The sequence below is a fragment of the Beta vulgaris genome, chromosome 7 (genome assembly GCF_026745355.1).
Source record: "Beta vulgaris subsp. vulgaris cultivar EL10 chromosome 7, EL10.2, whole genome shotgun sequence".
In the NCBI taxonomy this organism is placed as follows: Eukaryota; Viridiplantae; Streptophyta; class Magnoliopsida; order Caryophyllales; family Amaranthaceae; genus Beta; species Beta vulgaris.
In genome coordinates, this window is record NC_079208.1 from 46,592,662 (window position 1) to 46,602,606 (window position 9,945).

General features: G+C 38.3%; 1 protein-coding gene across 1 annotated transcript; it reads left to right on the forward strand.

Moving 5' to 3' along the window:
* Positions 1–2,002: 2,002 nt before the first annotated feature.
* LOC104908588 (cytochrome P450 736A117) lies at positions 2,003–5,672 on the forward strand. Its single transcript, XM_010697710.4, has 2 exons — positions 2,003–3,586; positions 4,817–5,672. The coding sequence occupies exons 1-2, from the start codon at positions 2,651–2,653 to the stop codon at positions 5,423–5,425; spliced, it is 1,545 nt and encodes a 514-aa protein (XP_010696012.1). The 5' UTR covers positions 2,003–2,650; the 3' UTR covers positions 5,426–5,672.
* The last annotated feature ends 4,273 nt before the right edge of the window (positions 5,673–9,945 follow it).

The following is a 9,945-nucleotide window of genomic DNA, read 5'->3' on the forward strand; positions in this document are numbered from 1 at the left end:
AATCTAGACAAAACTAAAGTGTTTTTCTCTCTAATATAAACCCTAGAATAACTCTCTTAAAACTACAATAAAGCATAAGCTCTTCTAAAAACAAAACTATTATTTTTAATGAGGCTCGATTTTTTTTCTTTCCGGAAACAAAGGGTGTGGGCGCACCAAAAGGAGGTGCGGGCGCACCTCACCCTTCTGCCTCAAAATCTGGATCCCTCGTCATATGGTGCTGACGCACCTTTGTGAGGGTGCGGACGCACCATGACTGTATGACTTTTTGTCTTCAAAATCAGCTGAACGTGCGGGCGCACCTCTTGGATGTGCGGGCTCACCATTGTGTGCGGGCGTCTCCAACTCAATGCGGGTGCACCTCAAGCTCCCTCTATTTTTCTAGCTCGTACCTTAAGCCATATATCGCAATACTCGGTCCCGAAAAGGGTCATACTTGCAATGAAAACACGAGAAAACATGGTGAAAGCATATATACTATAAATTCGATCAAAATAGATCGAAAATCTAGTAAAATGTCACTATGATCCATCAATGATCAAGTGAAGAAGTAGAAAGGGAACTGAGGAGAAAAGAGAATAAAGAGGACCAAAGTAAACCAAAAGGAGGTCATAAAGTGCGTTAGAAATACACTTATCACAGGCTAGATAGTGGAAGGGAACACTTTACACCAAACAGATTCAGTGTCGGTATAAAGCAGCATGTGTCCTTCATAAGCAGATATATGATCCTCAAGGTTTGTTTTGCCGTTATACTTGCATGTCGGCATTTTGATCTTCTCCATCGGCTCCTGGAGTAGAGTAATCGAGAAAGGAGAAGTACATAAAGATACTGGCGCTCGGTACCGGATGTACTCACTCTCTCTCCTAGGCTGAGATGATTGTTGGACCTCTGTATCTTGTTGACCTCCTTCGGCTTCATCCCCCATGCATGGGCTCTTTATCAACTTTAGAACGTTCCTACTGATCCTGATCATGCCGTCTTGATCACCCTGACGGCCACTTAGGAGAGATCGAATCTTCCTGACAGGGTTGTGCGGCCTATTCAGGGGACGATCGTTGGAACGACCAGCCGGTACAGTTTAACCTGCCATTGCTTGAATGACTTCTGCAACACTCTTAAGTTGTTCAGGGATAAACATATGCTGCAGCATTTCAAATATGTGCGGGTGAGGGGTTTCAGGAACCTTTTTGCCCTTATCAGCTTGTGGCTGGGAAGACCCAACTATCGGCTGGGGAGTTTTGAACCCATGCGGTGCATCATTTAGAATGGTGTTGTTCTCGTCCGTTTCTGGCATCCCAAATGCTTACTTAGATTCCAGCGGGTAGGTGTGCTGGTATTTTCGTGGCTCGAGACTAAAGGTATAGTTCTCCCATCCTTCTAGCGCCAATTGTTCTGGTATGTAATAATTATTATTGAGGTGAACCGATATCCTTCAATCATGTAAGTTAGTTTGTTCCCTTCAAGACATAATACATGAACTAATCTCGGAAGTCGATCTAAGAAAGCCCCCTCCGATGCCTAAGTCAGTAAAGGTTAATTACTTGTATATCTCAAGTAGAGTATGTTAATATATGTGAACGTACCTTATGACTCACATCATGGGGTATTTATAGGAGGTGCCAGTGTTCTAGGCAAAGTAGGAGAATGCTCCTATTGGTTGAGTGTAATTTTATAGTCTTAATACTTATCTTTAGGCTCATATGCTCATTAATTAAGTATTGGATCAGACCCATGCCCATTTGATGATGGTCCAAGCAAGGAGCACTGGTGAGTTACCCAGTAGGCGTTGGTATATTAGGAACACCGGTATCTTATGCATCTGCTCACTAGCATGTAGGAAACTTACTGATATCTTGACCATGCCGATCCAATAAGGACCTGGTTGAACCGGTAAGGAACTTAGCCATTCCCATTCACCAACATCATATTGTGATATAGACAGTAATGATTGTAGAATTTTTAAAGGAGAAAAAAGAGAAACTTGAAGAGAATTAGAAAGACTACATTTTTATATATTTTTCATGTACACACTTAATGAATAAACAAAACAATCTTTAAATAGGCATACAAAGCACTATTAATCACATGTCCACTATGTAGCCCACTACTTGCTATCCCACTACTTGCTATCCCACTAACTAGACCATTATCTAGACCACTATTTGTTAACCCACTAACTAATTATTAGCAACTAATTCTAACTATTAGGAAAACTATTTGACTAATTTTGGAGCATAATCCAACAATGATAGGATACCAAGGATGCTTATCTAAAACTTTCATCAAATCACAAAAAAAAAAAATATATATATAGCTACAATTATGTAGCAACTAACGATAAAAAGAATAAACCGCGTTTAAAACGGATTTGTTACACAGTTAGGAAAGGTCTGTGTCGACATAAATTTACTGGGGAAAACAGCAAGATCATTTGAATATCCGTAACGTACTGCTGCAATTGTAATTTACTAATTTAGCTAGCAGTATTCACAATTTTTGGCACTAAAACACTATAAACAACATAACAGTAACAGTACGTGATCAATCTTTTGTTATATTGTTGCACTGAGTGTCCATTCATTCTGCTGAACTTGTTCTGATCTTATTCTTCAGAGAAAAGTAGGCTTATCAAAACATATGAAAAACAATGTATAGTTTGTTTCTGCCATCATTCCATAAACTAATTTTCCATCCTCTCTTCCTCCCTGTGTTACTCGTTGTTATATTTTTCTACAAGTTTCTCTTTCAAACCCCTGCTACTAGAAAAAACCTCCCGCCCTCGCCAACAAAGCTGCCAATCATAGGGAACCTTCATCAGCTAGGTCAATTACCTCACCGATCTCTTGAAGCATTGTCTAGAAAACATGGTGAGCTTATGTTCGTATACATGGGTTGCAAGCCAACCCTTGTGGTATCATCTGCAGATGCAGCTCGCGAGATCATGAAGACTCATGAAACAATCTTCTCTAATAGGCCTAAATCTCGTATAATCAGCAGGCTCTTGTATAACTATAATGATATGGCCTTTTCTCCTTACGGAGATCATTGGAGGCAGATGAGAAGTATATGCGTCACGCAGCTCTTAAGCAGCAAAAAAGTTCAATCATTCAGGAGAATAAGAGAAGAAGAAGCAGCTTTAATGGTTGAAAAGATTAAGAGATCTTGCTCATTAGTGGTGAATTTGAGGGAAATTCTCGTCACATTCACAAATGATGTGATATGTAGAGCATCGTTTGGAAGAAAATATAGTGGTAATCAGGAAGGAGATGTTCGTTTTGAGAGGCTTTCGGAGGAAGTGATGAAGTTGCTTGGGGCTTTATGTGTGGGAGACTTTGTACCTTGGCTTAGTTGGATTGATCGATTGAATGGTTTGGAAGGTCGATTGGAGGACGTAGCAACACGGATGGATGCATTTCTTGAAAAGGTGATACAAGAACACCAAAATGGCCTAAGCACTCGGAGGACGATTTGCAATGAGTCAGACAAGGAGGAGAATGTTAGAAATTTTGTGGAAATTTTGCTCGAAATTCAGAGGGAAAACAAAGATGTTCTTCCACTAGACAGTGTCAAAGCTATTATATTGGTAAGTATTATGTTTTCAAATGATTGCAATAGTTACCCTATCATTGCATCTCTGATGCATATTTTCGACTATGACTGCGGTACAAGTAAAATTGAAGAAAAGTCAAAATTTTAAAATACAAAACGGCACACCTACTAATTGTGCTAGGTCTAGTTAGGTTAGATCTTTTTAGATGCTAATTTTAACATGATAGGATTTCACTTGATGTATAAAGGGAGTTTGGAATTATTATTTTGTATGCTCATCAAATACTGGGGAGAGATTACAGAAAGAATGATATGTAAGAGACTGTAATTCACGAGATTTGTGAATTTTGGTACTTTATTAATATTCGTTGAAGAATTAGTGAGATGGTTGTTGTTTTTCCTCTATTTATTTTGGGAGAGGTTTCCACATTAAACTTGCGTTGGTCATTGACTTAGGCTCCGTTTGGTAGGGTGTAATATGTTTTCCTAGAAAACTATTTTCTTCTATTTTTAGTTTTACATTGTTTGGTTGGGAAAAGAGTGTAAAACTATTTTCCTTTGGGGTAAAATTACTCTCCCAATGATGGAAAATCATTTTCCTTTCAAAATGAAGGGAAAACTATTTTCCTTATCTCTCTTGTATACTCTTCTCACTACCTCCTTATTTTCCCTTTCATTTTCCTTTCATTTCCTCATTTTTCTTACATGTAACCAAACACCGGAAAACTAATTTTGGTAATGTGTTTTCCATTGTAAATTGTTTTCCATGAAAATCATTTTACACTGAAAATATTATACGCCCTACCAAACAGAGCCTTAATGTTTGCTCCTTAGAGGCTTAAATTTCTTTATATTGTTTACTTGCTACTACGTTTCCTCATAAGTCCTAACAATAATAATTTTTACCTTTCCTTCTATTTTTACTTTTGACACTAGTAACATACTTCACTTTGAACATCTTGTTTATTTAAACATATGGAGATCTTGTTGGAGTCAGACTCAGTATACATTTTCATAATATATCAATATTTTATTTAAATTTTTATATGGTCAAAGTTGTGCAAAGTAACACGTGTAAAACACGAATGTTAGTATGAAAATAAACAGATCAACAATTAATTAAAATGTACTTCTAAAATTCATAAAGGTGGACCCCGGCCCGTTTCAATATTTGAGATCGAAGTTTATACAGTTTTTCAAGTACTTTAGCTCAGACGGCATTGCTCTAGCTTCTACTGGATTGAAATCTGTATTAACTATGCAGGATATGTTTGTCGCTGGGACTGACACTAGTTACACACTCATAGAATGGACGATTTCCGAGTTGATTACTCATCCTAGAATTTTGAAAAAATTACAAGAAGAGGTGAGAAGAATCGTTCAAGGTAAAGCTCACAGAGTATGTGAAGATGATTTGGAGAAACTGACATATTTGAAAGCTGTAATTAAGGAAGCACTTAGGCTGCACCCTCCAGGTCCTTTGTTGCTCTTTCGAGAGTCGATGCAGGATGTCATGATAAATGGTTTCCACATTGCTGCAGGAACACAAGTAATTATCAATGCATGGGCTATCCAGAGAGACCCAAGTTTTTGGGAAGAACCTGAAGAATTTCGCCCTGAGAGGTTCCTAAACACTAGTTTATATGATTTCAAAGGAAAAAATCTCCAATATATTCCTTTTGGAGCAGGTAGAAGAGGGTGTCCAGGGACATCATTTGGCATGGTTGTTGTTGAGCTTGCTATTGCGACTCTCATGTATGAGTTTGACTGGAAGTTCTCTGGTGAGAAGTTAGACATGACGGAAATTCAAGGTCTCACAGTTGGTAGGCGAGATCCTCTTATGGTCATTGCAACTCCATTTGCCTGCACATAGACGATCTTGAGTGTATTGAACTTGGTTTGTACTTGGTGACTTGGTGTTGACTGTTGAGTAATTGATCCAAAATCCTGGTAGCTATTATTTAGGAAGTTGGGTCTATTTTTTCTTTGTTAGTTGGAGTCTTATAGTGGTGGAATTGTGTTGCCATAATCTTAGCTAATTTGTTTTTGTTGATTTCTTAGTCCTAGTCTTTAGGGATGCTTTTAGTGGTATTTAGCTTATATATAGGCATAGTCGAATAGAGTCCATATTGTACTTTGCTTTTGATCAATGTAGAGTTGCTTGCAATACTTCGTATGTTTCTGTAGCTTCAAGCTTCACATATTTCTTTTTTCAACACTTGCATTGCATGAGAATTTTTCAAGTCTTACGGATAAACTATTGACACAGTTACACTTCTACGGTTTCACTTTTAGAAGCACATTTCTCCCAGACAACAAAAGTTTTTGCTCATTACCACCCTAGCTACACCTGGGCTAAAAAGTTCATTATTAGCAACAATGAAGTCTTGTAATGTAACTTAGTCCAAGATTACAGCCACTATTCAACATTGCAAAATATGAGAAGGTTGTAACAGTAGTAGAAATAAGCCTATAAGAGGCCACATATGTGATTGGGAGAATTAATCAAGTCATTTGGATGTAAAATATGTCCAACATTTTGAATGTTATTTAACTGGAGGGTAGATATGGCCACTGGTGCGGGTTGGGTGGGCTAGTACGAGGGTCCTAGCGGACCTGGCTGAGATTTCACGGAGGATGAGACCGTAAAATTCACGATTTCGGCGGGCTGGTCCACAGGCTGAAAAATCTTGGCCTACACTGGTCTATTACCGATTTTCATGGTTTGGTGAACGATTCTGGTGGTTCGTGGGCCTAGCGGGCTGGACCAGGCTGATGGTCCGACATGAAAAAAAAATTTCCAAATTTTTTGAGTAATTGAAATTATTCATTATTGTTACATAAAACCCTTAAAATTAATTCAAATATAAATAATTAGTAATACTAATGAATAATTTCATTTTTTTTTGAATTTGATTGAATTACAATATATGCAATTTTATTAAAATATATACAATTTGATTAAAATATACACAATTTGGTTGATTCATTACTTAGGCTGGGCTGGTTCGATTCATGGGTCGGGCTGTACTGGTTTTGTGTACCGAGCTGGGTGGTTTCATTAGTAGGCTTTCGTGGGTTGGACTAAAAAAAAAAACAGCCCACGATCCACCCACCAATTTCATAGTTCGAGGCGGACTGGACCGGGCTTTTCGTGACTCGGCGCACACGGCCCACGAGGTGGGCTGGTCGGGCTGGATTGGTTCATATTGTTGGCCATCTCTACTGGAGGGTATTCTCCATATCCCTTGGTACGGTGGTATTACTACACTAGTGGGAAAAACCTCATCTGTCACCTAGTAACAGATGCGATTTTACAAAATTGCATCAGAAAATCAATTAAAATAACTGGAAGGAAAGCTGGGAGGAATATTTGATGCGGTCCTCTTATAGCCCGCATCAGATTAAAAAACTGATGCGATTTTTTAAGAATCTGATGCGGTTCCTAGGACCGCATCAAATTTTCTAAAAAAAAAACGAGTGGCCCATTTCCTTCCTTTACAACCCCATCACACATAATCCATACCTTCTCATAACCTATTTCCCCTCTCTCCTCACTCAACCCTAATCCCTCCTCTCTATCTCATTCACGGCGCCCTCCTCTCCCTCCTTACTCAACCACACATCCTCCTCTCTCCTCTCTCCTCTCTCGTTCTTAAACACCACCACACATACTTCTCTCTCCTCTCTCATTCTCAAACACCACCACACATCCTCCTCTCTCGTGACTAAACCATGAAACCCTAACCACACACCGCCAACGCCAACTTTTCACGAACCCCGACCAACAACGCGACCAAGCACGATGAGAAACGCCAACTCTTCAACGACGTCCAGATCTAGTACCCGTCACCTCCTCGAAACGCCGACCACCACCCACACATCGCATTTTTTTTTTTCGTTTTTTAGTTGAATTTGTTAATTTTTGTGGTGATTATTATCATGTAATTTCATATTATTCTACACCTAGGTTTAATTTCGTTTGATTCTCGTTTTTCGATTCTTATTTTTCTGTTAATTAGTTTATGCTATGTAATTTTAGATTTGGTTATTTTTAGATTTATGTAATTTATATAATTTATGTTTCATTTTCGTTGTAATTTATGTATTTTATCATTGAAATTCATCTTCTGTTTAGTTTATGTTATATTTTGTATTTTCAGTATGCTATTTTTTAGTCTAAATTCGTTTGTATAAATTTGGCGGAGTTATGAATTTCGTTTGTTGGATTTCTTTTGTTTCGTTGCTGCGTTGATGTCGTTTAATACTTCGTTGATGTAACTTTTTTTTTTCAAAAACCACACAATCTGATGCGGTCATTCTTGAAAACTGCATCAGTTTCTTACTATATTGATGCGGTTTTGATCCGCATCAGTTCTTTTTGTTAGCTGTTGCGGATCCATCTGATGCGGACTAAAACTGCCTCAGTAAGCCTGGTTTTGACCGCATCTTATGGGCTTTTTACCAATAGTGCTATATCTAAGGTTCATTTCTAGTGGTGTTTTTGTATCTAGAAATTATAGGGCTACATCGCCCGAATAACTAACTGGCATGTTTTGGCTAAATGTATAGTACCTGATAGGTTAATGTAGTGTCAATTATGATCGAGCCGAACAAAAGAGAGAAATTAACACCATAGCAACAACCATTTGCTCGGTTTATTTGAACATTGTAATGCTTTCTTATCTTAAGTGATTGCATAAAGATGGAAGTCTATTCTTGCACCCACAACATTAAGGCTCTGTTTGACAATACTACCTAAAATGTAGCCAAAACTGATAAGGTAGTTGAAACTAATAAGGTATAGCTAAAACTGATAAGGTATCTGATTAGTTTAACTGTTTGGCAAAACTAATTGCATAAGGTGATTAATTCTTTTTCTATTAATATATATTTCAACACTAATTTATTTTTGTGTCCTTCATAATACTTTGTCACCGTCCTTGAGAAGCCATTAAGCCTTAAGGTCCATCCCAATTCACTACTTTAGCTATGGAGTATCTCGTTCATCACATGAAATTAAAATGGCTATTAATACTTTTAAATTATGTCCTTTGGTCACCACAAACCACAAAATCTTACACACAAAATTTTTCGATACAATCAAGATTCAATAAACTTTCATTTAATAGTTTTTTTTTTTTGATAATTTGGAGAATTTTCATTAAAAAATAGAAAAATTGCTGCAGATAGAAACAAACATTCATTTAAATCATGGAAAAATCAAACCCAATGCAAAACTGATTCCCCTGTTTCGGCCGATGGTAAGATGCCCCTAAGTAAATGGTAATAAGTAACAAGTAAAGAGACAAACATAGAGAAAAAGTAGAATTGTATCATATGAATTCTGCTTGGCTGAGTGCCAAGACACATGTATACATATCTACTTTTTCATTTTTGTGCCGCAACACTTTTGTTTGAGGGCAACAAACTTCCTTAATTACATCAGACATAGTATTTTTTCAAGGTATATGAGTTCCAAGTCCGAGGGGTTGGACGACCATCCATGGCTTGAAGACGGAAGGTACCACTTTGTACTTCCTGGACGACTCTATAAGGTCGTTCCTAATTTGGTGTGAGCTTGCCCAACTCCTTGGCTCTGTCGATCGCTTCCATCTTCCTTAGGACCAGGTCACCTATTTTTAATGGTCGTCTGACGACTCTTTTGTTAAACTCTCAAACCATTCGGAACTTATATAACTGCATCCTTAACAAAGCATTGCCCCCGATTTCCGGTACCTGGTCCAAGGCCGCGCGCAAAGCAGCCTGGTTGGCCTCTTCTGAGTATAACATGATTCTCATAGTAGGCTCTTCTATTTTAATGGGCAAGACTGTTTTGGAACCATAGACAAGCATGAATGGAGTTTCTCGAGTTGAATTCTTGGTTGTTGTTGTGATAGACCATAAAACCAACTGCAGCTCTTTGACCCATAAGCCCTTTGCATTGTCTAGTTTCTTTTTTATGCCGCTTGGCAGGATCTTGTTAAACGCTTCCACTTGCCCATTTGCCTATGGGTGGGCAACGACCGCAAAGTGAGCCTTAATTTCTCGCTCGGCCAGCCAGTCTTTGAGTTAGGCGTCTCAAATTGCAGCCCATTGTCAAAGACAATGGACTGAGGCATACCAAATCTTGTTATGATGTTCTTCAAAATGAAGTCTTTTACATCATTAGTAGTGATTCCCCTTATTGCTCTAGCTTTAACCCACTTAGTGAAGTAGTCCACTGCTACAAGTACAAATTTTTTCTGGCCGACCGCTACTGGAAACGGTCCTAGAATGTCCATGCCCCCACATGGCAAAGGGAAGTGGGAACAAGATTGGAGTCAGATAGTTAGAGGGCTTTTAGTGTATGTTACCATGCTTCTGACAGCTATCGCATTTCTTAGCATAGGT

What these genes read in the sequence shown, in the direction of transcription:
- LOC104908588 (XM_010697710.4), top strand. Translation starts at nt 2,651, where the DNA reads ATGTATAGTTTGTTTCTGCCATCATTCCATAAACTAATTTTCCATCCT. An exon ending in GTGTCAAAGCTATTATATTG is followed by an intron (nt 3,587 to 4,816) that starts GTAAGTATTATG and finishes TTAACTATGCAG; the next exon opens with GATATGTTTGTCGCTGGGAC.